The 23,585-nt window shown below is 35.1% G+C and overlaps 1 protein-coding gene across 31 annotated transcripts in view; it reads right to left on the bottom strand.

Annotated features, from left to right (window-relative positions):
* The window catches only part of SOX6 (SRY-box transcription factor 6), a 677,134-nt gene that overhangs the window by 265,310 nt on the left and 388,239 nt on the right, over positions 1–23,585 (bottom strand). For all 31 annotated transcript variants that reach the window (XM_043902204.1, XM_043902115.1, XM_043902289.1 and 28 more), the window contains one exon: positions 14,614–14,703. In XM_043902204.1, coding sequence (XP_043758139.1) covers positions 14,614–14,703 — 90 coding nt within the window. The remainder of the gene's footprint in view (positions 1–14,613; positions 14,704–23,585) is intronic.

Raw genomic sequence — 23,585 nt, 5'->3', positions numbered from 1 at the left:
GAAGTGCTAAAGTCATCTATATTCACAACAAGTATTTAAGGGATACACAAAACCAGTGGATGTAAAATATGATGTCAAAAAAAGCAATGGGGGTGGGGGAGTAAAAAATATAGGATTGTTAGAATGCATTTAAAATTAAGAGATCAGCAACTATATATATATATCTCATTATATACAAACCTCACGGTAACCCCAAACCCAAAATCTATAATACAAACACAAAAAAGAGAACGGAATCCGAACAATACTAAACATAGGGATCAAATCACAAAGAGAACAAAAGAAGAAAGGAATCAAAAAGAACTACAAAACGCCCTAAAACAATTAACAAAATGGCAAAAGCATACACATATCAATAACTACTTTATAATTTGACTACATTCTCCAATCAAAAGACATAGAGTGACTGAAAGGATACCAAAAAAAAAAAAAAAAGTTCTGTATATATGCTGCCTATAAGACATTTACTTTAGATCTAAAGGCACACAGAGATTGAAAGAGGATTCAAAAGGGTATTCCATGCAAATGGAAATCAAAAGAAAGACAGGGTGGCAATATTTACACTATACAAAGTAAACTTTAGAACAAAGATTATTACAAGAGACAAATAAAGACATTGTATAATGATCAAGGGATTAATCCAAGATGATCCAACAATTGTAAATACCACCTAAACACATAAAGCAAATATTAATAGACATAAAGGGAGAAATTGACATTAACCCAGTAACAGTAGGGGACTTTAACATTCCACTTACATCAATGCCACATTTTTTTTTTTCAATTTCTCCTTTATTTATTTATTTTTTTCCAGTGTATGACAAATGCCACATCTTAAAAAAAAAAAAAAAAGCCACATCTTTCAGGCAGATAATCAATAACGAAACACTGGTTTAAAATGACATTAGATGAGATAGACTTTATACATATATATAGCATATTGCATCAAAAAGCAGAGAGTACACATTATTTTCAAGGGCAAATGAAACATTCTCCAAGACAGATCACATGCTAGGCCATAAAACAAGTATCTCTAAATTTCAAATTTAACTAATTTGAAAACATATGAGGCACCTTTTCTGACCACAACACCATGGGACTAGAAATCAACTACAAGGGGAAAATACCTGCAGAAATCAAAAACATGTGGAAACTAAACAGTATGTTACTAAACAACCAGTTGATCACTGAAGAACTCAAAAGAAGAAATCAAAATGTACTGGGAGATATGTTTTTTTATAAAAGCAACAATTCAAACTCTATGTGATGCAGCAAAAGAGTTTTAAGAAGGAAGTTTACAGCCAATACAAGTTTACTTCAGGAAACAAGGAAAATCTCAAATAAACAACTTAACTTTAGACCTAAAGGAACTAGCAAAAAAAGAAAAGGCAAAATTTAAAGTTAGTAAGAGGAAATAAATCATAATGATCAGAGCAGAAATAAATAAAATAGAGACTAACAAAGCAATAACTAAGTGCTGGTTCTTTGAAAAGAAACAAATTCAATAAACCTTTAACTAGACTCATAAAGGAAAAAAGAAAGAAAGAAGGACACATAAATAAAATCAGAAATGAAAAATGAAGGGTTATAATAGACACCACAAGAATACAAAGGATCATAAGAGACAACTATGAACAGCTATATGCCAATTAAAGGACAACCAAGAAAAAACCAACAAATTTGCAGAAATGTATAGTCTCCCAAGACTGAACCAGGAAGAAAGGAAATATGAACAGGCCAATTACCAGTAATGTTATTGAATAAATAATTTAAAAAAAAAAAAAAAAGCACTCCCAACCAACAAAAATCCAGGACCAGATGGCTTCACAGGTGGATTCTACTACATGTTTAGAGAACACTTAGCATCTATCCTTCTGAAGTTATTTCAAAAAATTGCAGAGGAATCACTTTTGTGAGGCCAATATCACCCTGATACCAAACTGAGGCAAAGATAACACAAAAAAAGAAAATTAAAAGTCAGTATCACTGATGAATCTAGATACAAAAATCCTAAACGAATTATTAGCTAACCAAACCCAACAATACATTAAAAGGATCATACACCATGATCAAGTGGATTTATTCCAGGGATGCAAGCACAGCTCGACATCTGAAAATCAATCAGTGTGATAGACCACATTAACAAATTGAAGAATAAATACTATAAGGTCATCTCAACGGATGCAGAAAAGGTTTTCACAAAATTCAATATCCATGTATGATTAAAAAAATTGATGTTGAATTTTCCAGAAAGTGAGGAACATACCTCAACATAATAAGGACCATATATGATCATCAAGCTGGTTTTAGAAAAGGTAGAGGAACCAGAGATCAAATTGCTAACATCCGCTGGGTCATCGAAAAAGCAAGAGAGTTCCAGGAAAACATCTATTTCTGCTTTATTGACTATGCCAAAGCCTTCGACTGTGTGGATCACAATAAACTGTGGAAAATTCTGAAAGAGATGGGAATACCAGACCACCTGACCTGCCTCTTGAGAAACCTGTATGCAGGTCAGGAAGCAACAGTTAGAACTGGACATGGAATAACAGACTGGTTCCAAATAGGAAAAGGAGTACATCAAGGCTGTATATTGTCACCCTGCTTATTTAACTTATATGCAGAGTACATCATGAGAAACGCTGGGCTGGAAGAAGCACAAGCTGAAATCAAGATTGCTGGGAGAAATATTAATCACCTCAGATATGCAGATGACACCACCCTTATGGCAGAAAGTGAAGAGGAACTAAAGGGTCTCTTGATGAAAGTGAAAGAGGAGAGTGAAAAAGTTGGCTTAAAGCTCAACATTCAAAAAACTAAGATCATGGCATCTGGTCCCATCACTTCATGGGAAATAGATGGGGAAACAGTGGAAACAGTGTCAGACTTTATTTTTGGGCTCCAAAATCACTGCAGATGGTGACTGCAGCCATGAAATTAAAAGACGCTTACTCCTTGGAAGGAAAGTTATGACCAACCTAGATAGCATATTAAAAAGCAGAGACATTACTTTGCCAACAAAGGTCCATCTAGTCAAGACTATGGTTTTTCCAGTGGTCATGTATGGATGTGAGAGTTGGACTATAAAGAAAGCTGAGCGCCGAAAAATTGATGCTTTTGAACTGTGGTGTTGGAGAAGACTCTTGAGAGTCCCTTGGACTGCAAGGAGATCCAACCAGTCCATCCTAAAGGAGATCAGTTCTGGGTGTTCATTGGAAGGACTGATGCTGAAGCTGAAACTCCAATACTTTGGCCACCTGATGCAAAGAGTTGACTCATTGGAAAAGACCCTGATGCTGGGAGGGATTGGGGGCAGGAGGAGAAGGGGCCGACAGAGGATGAGATGGCTGGATGGCATCACCAACTCAATGGTGATGAGTTTGAGTAAACTCTGGGAGTTGCTGATGGCATGCTGCGATTCATGGGGTCGCAAAGAGTCGGACTCGACTGAGCGACTGAACTCAACTGAACTGAATGATCATCCCACAGATAACATCACACTTCACAGTGAAAAACTGAAAGCATTTCTTCTGAGATTAGGAATAAGAGAAGGATGCCCACTCTTGCCACTTTTTTTCAACATAGTATGGAAAGTCTTAGCTCCAGCTAACCAGAAAAGAAAAATAAGTAAATAAATAGAATAAAAGGAACCCAAATTAGAAAAGAAGAAATAAAACTGTCACTGTTTATATATGACATGACACTACACATGTGTATGCATGCTAAGTGGCTTCAGTCGTGTCCAACTCTTTGTGATACTGTGGACTACAGCCTGCCAGGCTCCTCTGTCCATGGGATCCTCCAGGCAAGAATACTGGAGGGGATTGCCATACCCTCTCCAGCAGATCTTCTTGACTGAGGGATCAAAACCACATCACTTATATCTTCTGCACTGGCAGGCAGGTTCTTTACCACTAACTAGTACCACCTGGGAAGCTCATGATACTATGTGTTGAAAATACTATGCATTGAAAATCCACTAGTAAATTACTAGAGCTCATCAGTGAATTTCATAAAGTTGATGGATACAAAATTAATACACAGAAATCTGTTGCATTTCTGTAAACTAAAAACAGCTAGCAGAAAGAGGAATTAAGGAAACAATCCCATTGATAATTGCATCAGAAAGAATAAATTACCTAGGAAGAAACATATCTAAGAGGTAAAACACATATACTTGGAAACCTATAAGACTCTAATAAAAAAAATTAAAGATTATAGTCAAATGGACAGATATATCATGTTCATTTTTGGAAAAATTAATTTTATTAAAATGACCATACTATCCATACAATCTAAAGATTTAATAGAATCCCTATCAAATTACAAATGGTATTTTTCACAGAACTAAAAAAACTCTAAAATGTGTGTAAAAATACAAAATACAACAGACAAAATAGTCTTACAAAAGAAGAACACAACTGGAGATATTACTCTCCCTAATTTCAAACTACAATACAAAGCTACAGTAACCAAAACAATATAGTACAGGCTCAAAAATGGACACATAGATCAATGGAATAGAATAGAGTCCAGAAATAAACTTACACACATACAGTTAACTAATCTATGATGAAGGATACAAAACTATACAATAGAGAAAAGACAGTCTCTTCAATAAGTAGTGCTGGGAAAACTGGACAGCTACATGTAAAACAGTGAAATTAGAACATTTTCTCATACCATATAAAAAATAAACTCAAAATGAATTAAAGACTTAAACGTAAGGTAGGTAGGTTTAGTCGTTAATTTGTATCCAACTCTTGTGACCCCATGGACTATAGCCCGCCAGGCTCCTATATCCATGGGATTTCCCAGGCAAGAATACTAGAGAGGGTTGCCCTTTCCTTCTCCAGGGGATCTTCCCAAGCCAGGGATCTAACCTAGGTCTCCTGCAATGCAAGCAGACTCTTTATGGACTGAGCTATCAGAGAAGCCCCAGAAATCATAAAACTCCTAGAAGAAAAAAATAGGAAAAACATTCTTTGACATAAACTATAGCAATATATTTTGAGTCTGTCTCCTAAGGCAAAGGAATCAAGAAACAAAAATAAACAAATGAGACCTAATTTAAACTTGAAAGTTTTGCACAGCAAAGGAAACCATCACAACATGAAAAGACAATCTAATGAATGGGAGCAAATATTTGATGAGTTAATATTTCAAACATACATAAAGCTGATGCACCTCAACATCAAAGAGACCAATCACCCAATTAAAAAATGGGCAGAAGGCGCAAAAGTGTAAGTCTCTCAGTCATGTCCAACTCTTTGCAACTCCATGGACTGCAGCCCACCAGACTTCTCTGTCCATGGAATTCTCCAGGCAAGAATACTGGAGTGGGTTGCCAATCCCTTCTCCAAAGGATCTTCCTGACCTAGGGTTGAACCCATGTCTCCCACACTGCAGGCAGATTCCAAAGAGGATATACAGATGGTCAACAGGCACATGAAAAGATGCTCACCACTGCTAATCACCAGAGAAATGCAAATCAAAACCATGAGGTATCATCTCACATCTGACAGAATGCCTATCATCAAAAAGAACACAAATAACAAAGTTGGCAAGGATATGGAGAAAAAGAAACCCTTGTGAACTGTTGGTAAGAATGTAAATTGGTGCAATCATTCTAGAAAACACTATGGAGGTTCTTCAAAAAACTAAAAAACAGAACTATTATATGATCCAGCAATTCTACTCCTGGGTATATATCCAAGAAAGTGAAAACATTAATTCAAAAAGATAAATATACCCCAATGTTCATAGCAGCATTAATTACAAGAGTCAAAATATGGACACAACCTAAATGTCCTTTTAACAGGTAAATGGATAAAAAAAGATGGAGTATGTATATATGGGCTTCCCTGATAGCTCAGATGATGAAGAATTAACCTGCAATGTAGGAAACCATGGTTCAATCCTTGGGTTAGGAAGATACCTTATAGAAAGGAATGGTCACCCACTGCAGTATCCTTCAAAATTCAGGTTTAAATTGAAGAAAGTAGGGAAAACCTCTAGACCTATTAGATATGATCTAAATCAAATCCCTTATGACTATACACTGGAGGTGACAAATAGATTCAAGAGATTAGATTTGGTAGACAGAATGCCTTAAGAACAATACACAGAGGTTCATAACATTGCACAGCAAGTGGTGACCAAAACCAAGGAAAAGAAATGCAAGAAGGCAAAGTGGTTGTCTGAGCCTTACAAATAGCTGAGAAAAGAAAGGCAAAGGAGAAAGGAAGAGATATACCCAACTGAATGCAGAGTTCCAGAGAATAGCAAGGAGACATAAGAAAGTCTTCTTAAGTGAGCAATTCAAAGAAAGATAGGAAAACAATAGAATGAGAAAGACTAGAAATCTCTTCACGAAAACTGGAGATACCAAGGTTACATTTCAGGCAGAGTTATGCACAATAATGGACAGAAATGGAAAGGACCTAAGAGAAGCAGAAGAGATTAAGAAGAGGTGGCAAGAACAGGGAAAAACTATACAAAAAAGTGTCTTAATGACCCAGATAACCACAACATTTACTTAAAACCAGACATGCTGGAGACATGTGAAGTCAAGTGGACCTAAGGAAACATTACTACTAAAAAGCTAGTGGAGGTGATGGAATTCCAGCTGAGCTATTTAAAATCCTAAAAGATGATGCTATTTCAGTGTTGCACTCAATATGTCAGTGAATTTGGAAAACTCAGCAGTTGCCACTGGACTGGAAAAAGTCAGTTTTCATTCCAATCCCAAAGAAAGGCAATGCCAAAGAATGTTCAAACTACCATATAATTGTGCTCATTTTACCTGCTAGGAAGTGAATGCCCCAAATCCTTCAAGCTAGGCTTCAACAGTACATGAATCAAGAACTTTCAAATGTACAAGTTGGATTTAGAAAAGGCAGAAGAACCAGAGATCAAATTGCCAACATATATTGGATCATAGGAAAAGCAAGGGGATTCCAGAAAAAATATCTACTTCTGCTTCATTGACTACACTAAAGCCTTTGTGGATCACAACAAACTGTGGAAAATTCTTAAAGAGATAGAAATACCAGACCACCTTCCCTGTCTCCTGAGAAACATGTATGCAGGTCAAGAAGCAACGGTTAAAATCAGTGAATGTAGCCATGAAATTAAAAGATGCTTGCTCCTTGGAAGAAAAACTACAACAAACTTAGGCAACATATTAAAAAACAGAGACATCACTTTGCCAACAAATGTCTCTTTAGTAAAAGCTATAGTTTATTCAGTAGTCGTGTATAGATGTGAGAGCTGGATCATGAAGTCTGAGTGCCAAAAAACTGACGTTTTCAAACTGTGGTGCTGGAGAATTGAGAGTCCTTTGGTCTGCAACGAGATCAAGCTAGTCAATCTGAAAGGAAATCAACCCTGAATATTCAGTGTAAGGACTGAATTATATATTCAGCTGAAGCTGAAACTCCCGTTCTTCGGCCACATGATGCAAAGAGCTGAGTCACTGGAAAAGACTCTGATGCTGGGAAAGGTTGAGGGCAGGAGGAGAAGCGGTTGACAGAGGATGAGATGGTTGGATGGCATCATGGACTCAATGGACGTGAGTTTCCATGGGAGATAGTGAAGGACAGGGAAGCCTGGCATGCTGCAGTCCATGGACTTGCAAAGAGTCACTGAGCGACTGAACTGATGCAGAGTACATCATGTGAAATGCTAGGTTGAATGACTCAAGCTAGAATCAAGATTGTTGGGAGACATATCAACAACCTCAAATATGAAGATGACACCACTCTAATAGCAGAAAGCAAAGAGGGACTAAAGAGCCTCTTGATGAAGGTTAGAGGAGAGTGAAAAAGTTGACTAAAAACTCAACATTCAAGAAAACTAAGACCATGGCATCTGGCCCCATCACCTCATGGAAAACAGATGAGGAAAAAGTGGAAACAGTGACAGATTTTATCTTCTTGGGCTCCAAAATCACTGTGGATGGTAACTGCAGCCCAAAATTAAATGACACTTACTCTTTGGAAAAAAAGCTGTGACAAACCTAGACAGCATATTAAAAAGCAGATCTTTGCCAACAAAAGTCTGTATAGTCAAAGCTATGGGTTTCCCAGTAGTCAGGTTCAGATGTGAGAGTTGGACCACAAAGAATGCTGAGCACCAAAGAACTGATACTTTCAAACTGTGCTGAAGAAGACTCTTGAGAGTCTCTTGGTCTGCAAAGAAACCAAACCAGTCAATTCTAAAGGAAATCAACCCCGAATATTCATTAGAAGGACTGATGCTGAAGCTCCAATACTTTGGCCACCTGGCCCAAGTTCAGTTCAGTCACTCAGTCTGTTCGACTCTTTGCGACCCCATGGACTGCAGCACGCCAGGCCTCCCTGTCCATCACCAACTCCCAGAGTTTACTCAAACTTATGTCCATTGAGTTGGTGAAGCCATCCAACCATCTCATCCTCTGTCATCTCCTTCTCCTCCTGCCTTCAATCTTTCCCAGCATCAGGGTCTTTTCAAATGAATCAGCTCTTCGCATCAGGTGGCCAAAGTATTGGAGTTTCAACTTCAACATCAGTCCTTCCAATGAATATTCAGGACCTGATGCAAAGAGCCTACTCATTGGAAAAGACCCTATGCTGGGAAAGATTGAAGGCAAAAGGAGAAGGGCAGCAGAGGATGAGATGGTTAGATAACACCACTGACTCAATGGACATGAATTTGAGCAAACTCTGGAATATAGTGACGGACAGAAGAACCTAGCATGCTGCAGTCCATGGGGTGGTAGAAAGTCAGATACGACTTAGTGACTAAACAAAACAAATTAATAATTACCTTAAATGTCATTGCACTAAATTCTCCAATCAAAAGATATAGCATGGTAGATAAGATTCTAAAAAAAAAAAAAGAAAAGAGCCTATAATATGCTGCCTACAATACTTTAGGGCAAAGGACACACAAAGAATATAAATACAGATTCTCACTAAGTAAGATGTTATCTGTTCAATAGTTTTACATAGCCATCTTCCATAGAAAAGGAGGATAAGCTTTTCAATTCCACAACTCTGGTACTAAAATTTAACAAAGATAATAAAAGTAAAAAAATAAATAAATAAAAAAACCCACAAACTAATCTCATTTACAAATACAGATGCAAAAATAACAACTATAGTATAAGCAAATAAAAGTATGAAGTACATTAAAAAAAGACTATACCATGACTAATCAGTGTTTATTTCATCAGTTAATTTGAGAAACAAAAACCAATAAGATATACCATAAACTAAAATGCAATTTATCATAGAAATTCCTAATAAAGTATAACTAGAATATTTTTAATGGTTAAAAATATCTTAAATCAATAGTCAATATAATATTTAATGGTGAAATATTTAAACAAACACAATTCCATAAACTAAAAACTAAAATACTTGCTATTACCTGTCTTTCCTAATATTATTCTTGACATTCTAGGCAGTGTATTAAAAGAAGTGGTGAAAAAAAGGAACAAATAACTGCCAGAAAAGAGGAGAAAACATATCAGCTGAAATATGACTAAATCTAACAAGCTTGACAAAAAGGGAAGTTATAAAATGAGCCAGCAAAATTCAATATCATCCCTAAACATAGTAACAAAAAGAGAGTAGTATGAAAAATATACCATTCACAAATAAAAATATTAAATATTATAGAGGAAACATTAAAAGAAATGTGCTGAATCTATATATAAGAAATAAAACATTATTCAGAAACATAAAAGAATTGATTGAATAAGTATTTGGAATGGAAAGATTCAACATTAAAAAGATTTTAGCTACCCTATAGTTTTATAATCTTTTAAAAAATCACTTTGCAACTTTAATTAGCAACTTCTAAATCCAAGATAAATTTTACAGAAGTATACAAGCACCTTAAAGAAAAATTTTGAATGAGGTCTTGCAATACTGTTCAAAAACACTGTAAAGCTACAGTGATTAACACAGCCTACACTTTAAAAGTTTAGATAGAAAGATAAATGGAACAGAGCCAAAAACTGAGAGTAGCTGCAAATATGCAGTCCATATGTAATAAAAGATGTTACTTCAAGTCAGATGGGATAACATGGATTATTTAATAAATGATACAGAGATATTTGATTAACTGCTTGAGAAAAAAATTTGCAATTATCCATCAAAGTATATCCAAGAGGAGTGAAACAGTTAAGTGTATAAAATTATAGTCAAAGAATTGGAAGAAAATACAGTAGAATATAATTTTAGATTGGGAGAAATCTTTCTAAACAAGCCCCAAACAGGGAAGAAAAAAAAAAAAGAGCATTAAAACAGGGAGGGAAAGATTTGATGACAAAACCATAAAGTAAAGAAATGACAAAATATACAAATATGACAAAGAAAGGCTAGTACCATTAAAGAGTCTTATGAAACTGTAAGAACTAAACAAATCCGTTAAAGGAAAAATGGGCAAACAACATAAGCAGACAATTTACAAAGGAAGAGACATTTAATCCAAATGAATTTATGTAAAACTTCTCATTATCAATCAAAATCAAATGAATTCAAATTATATCAGCAACAATGTTATATTCCTCTATCAAACTGGCAAGGAATGTTTAAAATAATCATAGTTGGCAAGGAAATACTTGCTAGTGAGAGCACAGAACCCTATATTCTATCTGAAGGGCAATGTGGAAATATGAACTAAAAGTCTTTCTAAAAAGAACACATTCTTCAACCGGGTAATTTCACTTTTTCAGAATATATATATATATCCTAAAAAAATAATTACTAATTAACACTGAAAATACTAAAAAGTTAGCCATATTCAAGGTTTTCTTTATAATGACAAACAATAAAACCTTAAATATTGAATAACAGTCTCAGTTAAATTATAAGAACCTCACTTTATATCATATTTGCAGCAAATAAAAGTAATATTTTAGAAGACAACCTAATCATAGGGAAATTCATAATATATCATTAAGTGAGAAAAATAAATTACAAAAAAATAGTAAAAGGATGATTCTAATTTTAAGGGAAAATAATTCTAAGGCATATGCACACATTAAAATGGAAAGGATATACACTATAATATAGGTAGAATTAAAGGACAATCATTTTCCTTTAAGTGTGTTTATATTCTTTTTATAACACATATGAATTTTATAAAGAGGGGAAAATAATGAAATATATAAATACACATTGCTAAGATAAACACTAAACCAATAGTAGTATGTTTTTCATTTCTTTTCCTTTTTTTTTTTTTTTTTTAATTTATTTTGTGGCTGCACCGCATAGCATGCAGGTTCTTAGTTCCCCAAACAGGGATAGAACTCGACACTCTCGTAGCAGAGGCATGGAGGGCTAACCACTGAAACACCACGAAATTCCCCAGGTATGTTTTTCTTGGAAATAGTATTTAAATCACCCTAAATTTTCTGAATAATTAGAACTAATTTTGGTGACTAATAACTGACTTGATCTTACCTACAATAAAAGTGTGTGTTGAGTTTTAGTAGTGGCTCAATGAAACTACTTGAATACTACTTTAACTAAATATTTTTTGTTTTTTATCATATTTTTGGAATCTTTTTATATGATTATGCTGGCAAAATATAAAGATGTAAAAACAGACACTAATGTAGAGTAAATAAAAATGAAAAATTTAGTAAGAATCTTATCTTCTATGCCCATAAAAACAGAGCAGCACACAAATGAAAGTTCACATTTTACAAACAGAATCCAGAAAAACAAAAAGTTAAAGAATTTGAAAAGCCTGATTTTGCATGTTTCACTTTTGAGATTTTGACTACATAAAACTAGTACAGTTTTTGCATTTTTGAATCAAAAATAAAGAAATATAGAAAGTGGGATTGGAAAGATAACCCAAATCATAAAAACTTGATGCTGAATCATAACATAATAAAATGTTAGCTTCCACTTTACTGAGAGAAAACAAGACCCCCATCATTCATGCTGGCAAAAGCTTGCCTTTGCATAAACCATTTCTGTACTCACTGTCATAAAACCAATGACTTTGGAAAAGGAAGAAAACAGAGAATGACGTGCAGAGTAGCACAAACCATGTTATTGCAGCTGGATAAAGAATATGTCACTAATGACTTTCTACACGTCAGTTATAAATTGAGTTTCTTTTCTTTTTTCCAAAATAGCAAATAGCCTTTATGAGTTCAAAACAGAAGGAGTGAAATTCAAAATACTACCCACTTTCCACTTGATTTTGATACTGCATTAGTTAATAGAATGTTATTAATTATTCCTTGGAAAAGATATGACTACCCTTTCTCTTCATTTGAGGTGAACATAACATGTCTGAATACTAGGCAATATTCTGTAATAAATTCAAAATAAAATTTTCATCAGATAGTTATCACCAAATGTTCATCTTAAATGAGAAATTATCCATGGGAATATTCACCTGAAGTCATTTGATAAATTCAGAAAACGAATGTAATTAAGTTCTCAAATTGTCAGTTTAAGTGACAGAGTGATAGATAGAGTGATGACTATCTATAAGGGATGACCGAGAAAAGTAATTAATGACAACAGATTCTATCCACAAAACCAAAAGCTAGTGATACAGTACTTCATCTCCATAAAGGAATCAACAAGAGGGAGCTGGGCAAAAAGTATAACTGCTTAACTGATAGGGCAGCTTAATTTTGTAATGGATTGGGACTGCCCACTTCTTAACTTGTTTCAAAATAATAATGCCAATCAATTATCTTTAAAATAAGGATGCTCATCCTCAGCCAGGTCAGAGATCATGAAATTTTAAGTCCTGTGAAATCTATTTGAGATTAATTAACCTAAGATCCTATGGGCAGTTAATAACAACCACAACTTTCCCTCATGAAGGTTTTCTTAAGGGCAAGCAGTTTTAAAAGCTTTACATATACTAATTCTCTTAATGAGCCTTGGTAGGTACTTTCGTTGTGTGTGCTCAGTCGTGTCCGACTCTTTGTGACCCCATGGACTGTAGACCGCCAGGCTCCTCTGTCCATAGGATTTTCCAGGCAAGAAAAATGGAGTAGGTTGTCATTTCCTCCACCAGGGGATCTTCCTGATCCAAGGATTGAACCTGTGTCTCCAGCATCTCCTGCATTGGCAGACGTATTCTTTACTACTGCACCACTTGGGAAGCCCAAGTACTTTTACTATCCTCATTTTAGATACAAGGAATTCAAAACATTGAAACCTTCAGTGGCTTGCCCCAAGTCACTCATCTAGTAAGTGACAGAGCCAGAATTTGAACAGGGAACTAGGCCTCAGAATCCAGTAATAAATATAAATAGCACATTCTGTAAACTCCTTGTTATAGTTACTACAGCTGATCATTTTTGACCAGCAAAAAAATTCAGATTAGTGATTTGGATTCATCAGTTCAGTTCAGTTCAGTCGCTCAGTTGTGTCCGACCCTGCGACCCCATGAACTGTAGCACGCCAGGCCTCCCTCTCCATCACCAACTCCCGATGGGAGTTGGGACATCACCCAAACCCATGTCCATTGAGTCGGGGTCCATCTCATCCTCTGTCATCCCCTTCTCCTCCTGTCAATCTTTCCCAGCATCAGGGTCTTTTCAAATGAGTCAGCTCTTCACATCAGGTAGCCAAAGTATTGGAGTTTCAGCTTCAGCATCAGTCTTTCCAATGAATATTCAGGACTGATTTCCTCTAGGATGGACTGGTTGGATCTCCTTGCAGTCCAAGGGACTCTCAAGAGTTTTCTCCAACACCACAGTTCAAAAGCATCAATTCTTCGGCATTCAGCTTTCTTTATGGTCCAAATCTCACATCCATACATGACTACTGGAAAAACCATAGCCTTGACTAGATGGACCTTTGTTGGCAAAGTAATGTCTCTGCTTTTCAATATGCTGTCTAGGTTGGTCATAACTTTCCTTCCAAGGAGTCAGCATCTTTTAATTTCATGGCTGCAATCACCATCTGCAGTGATTTTGGAGCCCAGAAAAATAAAGTCTGCCACTGTTTCCACTGTATCCCCATCTATTTGCCATGAAGTGATGGGACCGGATGCCATCAATTAAGCTACTATAATTTCAAAGGGAAGAACTAAAATCATCTTATTTAATTTGTTCATTTTTGACGTAACATTTTTTTCATACTTTTTTGTTTAGCAAATGAAACTATGGGCTTCCCTGGTAGCTCAGCTGGTAAAAAATCCTCCTGCAATGCAGGAGACCCTCGTTCAATCCCTGGGTCCGGAAGATCCCTGGAGGAGGGTATGACAACCCACTCCAATATTCTTGCCTGGAGAACCCCAATGAACAGAGGAGTCTGGCAGACAAAGAGTCAGACACAACTGAGTGACTAAGCACAGTACAGCTAAAGCTACTGTTTTCCTTCTGTGCCAAGGAGGAAATTAATGAAGTAGTTTGTTCTGTAAGTTATATGTTTATAGACTAAAAAAAAAGGTAAAATTTTCATTCTATAAACATTACAAAAGAATAAAAGCTCAGGAACACACTATATATTTACCCTCTCAAATATAAATAAATATTAGAGGTAAGAATTTAATGTTAGGGTACAGAAGATAAGCAGATGTATTGTGGTACAAAATAACATTTCTACATTGATATGTTTGATATTTTGTATACTGTACCTTTAATTTCTCCGAGAAGTTCACTGGTATTTAACCTTTCCATTTTTTCCTTCCAATCTTTTGAAAGTAGTTTTTCCATGCAGGAGGAATCTATTAAAATAAAAAAGTAAGTATTAAAAATATTATACATGTTTTAGATAAGTATTAAAATATTACAAATATAGAAGGCTATGGAGCTAATGGAGAAATTCTATCATTCAAAAACGATCAAAGATTTTTTTGTTGTTGCTGCTTTAACCCTAGGATATAAACAAGTATATTATTCTATCTATTATAAAATACCACAACTAAATTTTTTTTTTGCTGGAAAATTATTTACACTATTCCCAGGAGAAAAAAAGACAATGCTCAATAATCTTATCTTGGTATTATAATTTTAGCTAATTAATATTCAGCCAGTCTTTATCATTTCTTTAGACTAATAGAACAGAACAAGGAGCTTTTTTCTACATGCTTAAGTTTAGATATTATCCCTTTTAATTCAGGTGATTTTTTTTTTAAGTCCAAGCAAAATTTGTGTGCTGTTCAAGGAAGTATGACAAATTTTCAAGTGAGAAGAGAATAATCAACCTGTAACTCCTTGTTCCTTAAAAAAGAAGTACACAGATGGCAACTTTTGTAAACACCCATTTAGAGTAAAATGCAAAGAAAATAAAGTCAAGATATTCTCTGTCCCCCAGTAATAAAAACAGTTAAAACCTTTATATAAAAAGAGACACATGATCTTTTCAAGAAGATCCTTATTTAAATGTTATTTGACCTACTGCATTTCTAAACAGCAGACTAGATTTTGGAAGTTATTACACTTGTTTCTTTAAGATTAATAAAGCTTAGAGAAGTTCACATTTAAGAGTGTTCTAATAATTAGCAAATTTTTATCAATGAGTTATTTTTTCTCTGACCAGGTAGATTTGAAACTAGAGCTACTGCTTATAACTACTTACTTGCATCTTTTAAGTCTCAAATTTTAATAAACAGGCCACGTTTCCAAAAGGGAAAGCAGATTTAAATACTCAATCCTTGTGCAAAGCATACTCCCATTATACTTTAACATTCCAAGTGTCAAAATTCTGATAACCTCTTTTTAAAATTATATTTAAAATACTTATTTCAACTCCAAATGTTTTTTCTCTCCCATATCAGTACCTATCTCCTTAGCATTTTCCCTTTCATTTTTTCTCCAACTTCTAAATCCTCCTTGAATTTTTCAGAATGACAGTAAGGTTAAGATGGATCTAAAGGGTTTCAGAAGCTTGATAAGCTTAGGCAAAGACAGTGAGCCCCTGGGTAAGAGATGAGAAGACCACTGCATGGTTAGAACATATTGGTGAAAACAATTAACATTTGTCCATGACATGATCAATCAATCAAGGAATGGATGGAATCCAGATCAGTGTGTTGGGAAACTGCTGATGAAGAACTAGCTATCACAGGAGCCAAAGTTCTTTCTAAATAGAAGTCAGCTTGATTCTATTAAGTGAAAGTCTTTGCTCCTTCCCTTACTTCTTCCCTTCTTTCCTTTCCTCCTTTTCTTCCAGGCTTTCCTATTAATTATTTTCTTAGGCTTAAACAAGTGATCTACCACTGTGATTAAAAATTGGATTCTGAGTGACCTGCCAATAGGGTCTCTATGCATATGTATATGTTCAGTTTGCATTTAATTTCCAAAATATTCTCTTGGATTTTAATTCAGAAACAAGGTGTATACATTGTTCTATACATATTTTGTTTCTAGGATAAAATCAAAGAAAAGACAATGTTAGGTGTGGGGGTTAAGAAAGAAATCTTCAAAGTCATGCCTATCAGAGATTACTTTTCCTCAAATCAGGTTTAAATTTCTGGATATAACATTAGGTCATATGTAAGAATAATCAACAAAATGTCTTCAACTTCCTCTCCTACTCAGTTTTGTTACTTTTTTAAAAAACTTTTTCACATATATTACAACATCATACTAAACTGATAATCACTGATATAAATGCTAAAGCATAACTTGTTTGGTTAAAATTTGAGTTGAGTCGACATATTATAATGATCAAGACAAAATCTCAATTTACTAGTAATGATCGAAAATTCAGAGCAAGGTCATGAACCAGGATTAGATATACACTAAATGTAAAACAGGCTAAAATATGTCTCTCATTTCTATTAATAGACCTGAAATCTTTCAGAGCTCCAGGAAAAGAATGCTAAAACTTCATAGGAGAAAACAGAATTATATGGACAACATGAACATACACTTCAAATATTTATCAAATATGTTTGAAGACACAGCTTTATATAAGAGCTAGTCATTAACTAAACGGTTAATAAATTAAAAACATTCACATTTCTATTAGAAAATTAATCCTCACCATAATGCTGAGTTAATCTAGCTATATAAATTCTCATTTCAGTAGAAGAAACTGAAAGGAAAAAAATAAAGCAGTCTTTGCATGTCTATATTTACAGCTCATGAAAATAGTAACAATCACTGATTGTCTTTATCTGCAGGGCAATAAAAGTAAGGACATACCACTTTATTAACATTCAAAACTGTGAGAAAGTCTCTTGAAAAATAGGTTTCTCACCTAAAATCTATTTGCCAGCCCTCTAAGGTCATACATACACAGTAAGCACTCAGCATATTCCATAATGTAAAACAAGTAAGGTGAGAGAAGGAAGTCCAGAAGATGCATGTTGTTATTAAATACTACATAGGCCGAGGACACTACTGCCTCTACCAAGATGTTTCTGACTTGAAATGAGGACATATAAAGTAGATAAAATTAAATGAAATTTATATTTTCAAATTTACCATTCAAAATAATATCCAGGTAAGGACAAAAATTAAAAATCAAGTATTCATCCTCCTTGTGCCACATACTTCAACTATATTACCAGGACACTAGCTTTACAGAGGCAGTTCATCAGATCAGACTTTGCCCCTTTCTGGCCATGCACAAATGCAAAAATCAAAGAGGTCAAAATAAGTAAAGAAGTCCAATTTGCATTATGTACAGGGAAAGATTAAGCCCATGTTTGAATTCAGTACTCATGCAGGATTCCAAAGAATCCTGGAAAAAAAGAACTAAACATCACCCAGAATTCTTGGACCACTCTACACAGGAAACTATGTTTTACATGATTGACTGGTAAACATCTAATACAGTTATGGCAGTGCCACAGTCCTCAAAACAATGAAAAAATATACAGTGTATTTCATTATCTGAGTTTGACTACTCAAATTTTAGTATTTTGACTGAGTTGTCTTCAGCTAATTAGGAGAAGACTAATTCAGTTAATTAAAATACCTTTTGGAAATTAAGATAAAAAACTACAACATTATAGTATCACAATATTATAGTATGTGTCACCATAATATGTACACATTAAAAATGAATGTAAACCTAACACTTCAGCATAAAAGTGAAAAATACCAAAATTAATTCCTATTACTTTGAAAGAATTAGTGTCCATAAAACAATACATAATTAATGAAATGCAAGAGTTTATTATATTTATCTTGTCCAGTTTTTATAAATAACATGAGAAAAATACCACTACCAAAAGTTAAGAGTTGAACTTCAGTTCTTATTTATTTTTAATCAAGGGTTTTGATATGCTATATAATTCTCAGCTGCATGGCTATGTTTTCCCTTTTCCTTCGCAAATCTAAGTTTTTCTATTTCAATAAACTTTTTCTAAGGAAAAAAGGAAAGATATAATACAGAACTAACATGTTATAAATATCTAGCATAATTGATTGCAAAGCAATATTTCTGCTCCTTAAGTACCCAGGTATCAAACCAGGTAAGTCAGGAATGTTTTATCATGCTAATAATTAATTTCACAGCACAAGAGAAATTTGAAATAACAGTATGTAAGATATTATTTCCTAATCTAAATAATGATACTTTAGGAACAATTTTAAATTATTCCTAGTTAAACAAAGTTTCAGTAGTATTATTAACTCTTCCTCTAAGCAAAGTAAAGAGTCTAAGAGAGTAAATAAAGAAATCATCACTAAAACTAAATCACGGGGAACAGGAAAGGATAATGGGAAAAATTTTTTATTGTACTTTAAAACAATTTACCTGTGAGAAAACACTTACCATTATCCCTTTTACCTCAAAGTGATATTTAAAAGTTAGAAATGCTAAAACATTAGAAACAAGACATAGAAAATAACTTTAAAATAGTTTAATGAGAAACAACAATGCCTGCTCCTCCTGTGTGCAGATTTCCTACTGCTTTTTTAACTTTTTTTAAAGCAATCCCTTTTATTTTTACCACAGGAATCATAAATTTCAAGGGCAATAAATTTTCTATGTATCCAAAGAACAGTGAAAACTTATCAAAAGTATCCTTGACCTTGGTTTACAGCTAATTTTGATAATATATATTTATATCCCTGCTGATCATCAATCTCATATTTTTCATTAGGAAACAGAGATGCACATGGCAGTTACTGTGCATTTTTCCACAGTGACAAGTGCTCCACAATACAGTGGGATAAAATTGGAGCTTGGAGAGCTTGAAGAGCACTCTTAAATTTTAATTAAAACCCTCCAAGCTCACTAAAATAATTAGACACTAAAATGCGCCAGTTTTATTTTGAAGTCACTGTAACGTACAGAGCACACTCCCTGATCGACTGTGCGTGCTCTCCTTCTCTTTCTCTCCCCCTCTCCAGTGAAACAACTGATTTTCCAAATACGAACAAGGGGGTATAAATAGACGCTGTTCTCAATCTTGCTCCTCATGCTGGGAAGCTGACAGAAAAGACAGTAGAGGGGGCTTCTCAGACTGCACCAAACAAACCTAGAATAACTTGCCTAACCAAGAGTTCGAATCACTGACAAACGGCAGATAAAATTCAGTCTTCAAGGAACACCACAAGTTATATCACTGATCTTTTTTGATCCAAAAGCCAAACCTTTAACCTCTTAAATGTTTTTGCTAACTTAAAATATCTCATACAATGCTATATTCCATCCTATTTTTAGCCAAGCAGCAAGAGAAAGCATGCCTTTCCCATACAGCAGGGCAATGATATAAACATCAACACAGATGCTCTGCCAGGAAGAGCTGGACTTCTCAAGCACTTGATCATTAAGGAATGCACCAACTGTTTTGGATAATCTCGTGCCAGCTCCCCTTTTGCTCCACACTCCCCTCTGGGAGTGGCCAATCTTGTCCTGGTCCTAATTTTTCATTTTACTCCTCCATAGCCTCCCCCCCATCCCCCAAAAGATGAGAAATGGCATTTATGCCTAGCAATGAAAAAGCAAGCTCACTTCCCCAAACAGACCAAAACTTTCAAACAATTAACCCTCCCCTCTTCTTTCAGATAAATTACTAAGTATAAAATGCAATCTGTTTCCTTTGTTTATTCAATATGAACAATTTGTAAATGACTCAAGGATAAAATTCAGAAAATGTTGTGCTAAATTAGAACCATTATAAACATGCTAATGACTCAATGCTTGAGTAAAACACGCATGATCGGTGTGAAGAAATAGATTTAGTTCCTGTGAAATTCTGTTGTGCTGCTTTAAAATGATTTGGTCATTAAATCAAATATATTCCTTCCAGGAAAAATGTTAATTCTACAACCACTTTACTAGATAATATACTGTGAGTGTCTCGGTATGTGTGTGTCAATGGTAGCTACTGAAAATGTCATTTGAACTCTTAGATGCACAATTTTGACATGTTTATAACAGAGAGAAAGCCCCACATTTAAGAGCTGCCAGAAAAACATATATAGACATCATCACATTAATTTCAATATTCTCTCTTTGTACTGTTTTGATCTACCAAAGTCTGATAATGTTTTATAGGGACCACTTAAAACTGGCACTTAACATACATTCATGGAACTCACATTGTTCTACATGTGCAGGTAAGAGGTATCTCTTTCATCTGCTTTCCAAAGATGCTTAGCACCTAAAAGTATCAGAAGGATCATTGAAAACCAAATTCCTCCTGCATATATCTCAAAGTACAACTGCTACCAATGCCAATACAGAAAAAGAGGGGCAACCAGCAGGTGAATCAGAGGCTCACAGCCTCCTGCCGTAGCTGAGACTTCAATGATCACTAAGACTAAAACCCCATTTCAGAAATGAGGAAACAGAGTCAAGATATGGAAGTCACCTCCCTGACCTTGCCTTGCCCAAAGTCAAACAGTCGGTGACAGAGTCCTGGCTCCAGTTCAGTGCTGGTTTCACTGAAATGACTATTTAAATCATTACTTGACATCAGTTTTATAGTCTCTATGAAGCAGCTCTCAATGATAGAAAAAAATAATAATGTGTGTGCTAGTCACTCAGTCATGTCCAACTCTTCGTGACATTATGGACTGTAGCCCATCAGGCTCCTCTGTCCATGGGATTTCCCAGGCAAGAATACCGAATTGCTATTTCCTCCTCTAGGGGATCTTCCCAACCCAGGGATCAAATCCAGGTCCTCTGCACTGCAGGCAGATTCTTTACCATCTGAGCCACCAGGGAAATCCCAGTGAAAATTATTTTTTTCTATTATGATGCATAGTAATAGAAAATAGTAGGAAAAATAATTATGTTCAATAATATAAAAATAATAGAAGAAATCATGTCTATTATTAATTTCTTCAGATGTGGAGTGAAGCACTCTAGTTCTTTAGACAGGGATGCTAAAAATGGTATTGCAGTGAAAGTAGTGTTCAACAACCATGTCTCCCATACATACTCCATTAGGCCGATCTTGTTCCTCCATACTGCATTTTCCATAACGTCTTACCTTGTCTGAGCTAAGAGCTTTCTTTACCTGAAAGCATCAACTAAGGAATAGCTAAGATACTGCTTAAAAATACTGTTGAACTCAAACAGTAATCCCTTCCAGATTACAGTTTATTTCATGTATGCAGTGCACAGAAGTAAGTGCAGAGACTGATACTTTTCCATCACTCCACTGCCAAAGGCTAAAGGTAGTCAAATACAACACGGGATGTTGCTCTTTGTGTTCTACAAACGTTTGATTTCATTTTCACTCTTTCAATTACATATTTAACTGCTTTTTTAAAACTTCATAGGACTGTGGAAACAATAATTTTATGCATCCATTGTATCTTATACTCCTTCTTTTGATAGAATTTCTTTGGGTTATATTTCTGAATGCCAATATTGTCCCGATGAAGTTGTCAATCACAGTGCTTTGCAGTCTGCCTTGTTTGCAATCTACTGCTTTTCCCAGACACAGAGGAATTTGACCCCGTCAGAATTCTCTCCTGAAACGATCCAGAAAGGCTCTCTTTTGTTCAAGTTGAAAGTTATAAGCATGTGGGCCTAGGATTGTCATGGCCATTCTCCCTGGTACATGGAGTCTGTCTGCAATAAGAATGAATAATGCCAAAAATACTAGGAAAAGTAGAGGAGCAAATAGGAAAAGATAGAGGGGAGATAAAATCTTTATATCATGTTAGCATAGTTACATTCCAAAAAAGAAAAGCCAAATTCTGCTCCTGTGATTCTTGATAATGTAAGCCAATATATTCCTGTTTTTGCTTATACTAATTGAGTTGGCTTTCTTTAAAAAGCCAGTTGCAACTTTAAAAGATACTGAACAAAAACAAAACCATAACAAAAACTGTCACAGCATGTGCACATGCTCAATCATGTCCAACTCTTTGCGACCTCATGGACTATAGCCCACCAAGTTCCTCTGTCCATGGACTTCTCCAGGCAAGAATCCTGGAGTGGGTTGCTATTTCCTACTCCAGGAGATCTTCCCGACTCAGAGACCAAGCTGAACCTGCATTTCCTGCATTGGCAGGTGGATTCTTTACCACTGCAGGGTATACAATTTTAATGCACTGAAAAACACCAATGCATTACCTTGTATTACTTGAGTAAAACATTTATTATGCAAATCTTGAAATAAGCCTCTTGCTTTATTGAAAGATATGCAGCAATGTTAAGATAAAATACTATAGGACTGCTATTTACAATTATTTAGCTATCTGAATTAGAATTTTCTGAACATGATGCAATCAATGTCTGAAGTTCCAATACTTTGGCCACCTGATGAGAAGAGCCGACTCATTGACAAAGACCCTGATGCTGGGAAAGATTGAAGGCAGGAGGAGAAGGGGATGACAGAGGATGAGATGGCTGGATGGCATCATTGACTCAATGGACATGAGTTGGAGCAAACTCTGGGAAATAGTGAAGGACAGGGAAGCCTGGCGTGCTGCAGTCCAGGGGTCACAAAGAGTCGGATACCACTGACTGAACAAGAATAGCAAAAGTAGAAACTCAAGGTCATTAAACACAACTCCCATCTAAGATGAGCAAGCCCCAGTTTCAGTTTCATGTTCATCAAAGCAGCTTCATTGTTCTGGTTAGTTGACTTTATATTTAACGTTATAAAACAAAATTACAAAATAAGTCTTTACTGATAAAATATCCCTTCCTGTATATTTTATTCATGCATTGACAATCCATAAGAGATCAATTTAAAATAAGGATATATTCAAGTTGGTTCTAAGGGCCCTTGATAATCTGACCCTAGTGATTCATCTCCCACTATTTTTGCTACCTGAAACTGTTCATTCTTTTTAAATGAATTCACCAAACATAACTCACTCTTCTGTACATGTCTTATACTTTTTTCACTTCCACACTTTTGATCACGACATCTTCCTAACATTAGAGTCTCCCCACTTCTTGATGCCTATGAAAAACACTCCTATTCTGCAGTACCTACATTAAATATCACCTCCTCGATCATGCCTTGATTCATCACTTGATGCATAAATTCTCACCCTCTGAAAAGCAAAATAACACTTGCTGAGCACATATTATCTCTCAGGCACTGTGCTTTTTGTACTTTTTCCAGGTATCAATTCATTAACTCTGAACTTCATAACTCTTTCTTCTCCATCTATCACTGCTATTACTTAACAATTTTATCACCATATGACTAAATATATAGTCAAGTTCATTCTA

Source organism: Cervus elaphus, chromosome 1, assembly GCF_910594005.1.
Source record: "Cervus elaphus chromosome 1, mCerEla1.1, whole genome shotgun sequence".
NCBI lineage: Eukaryota > Metazoa > Chordata > Mammalia > Artiodactyla > Cervidae > Cervus > Cervus elaphus.
This window is presented reverse-complemented; position numbering and strand designations above follow the sequence as displayed.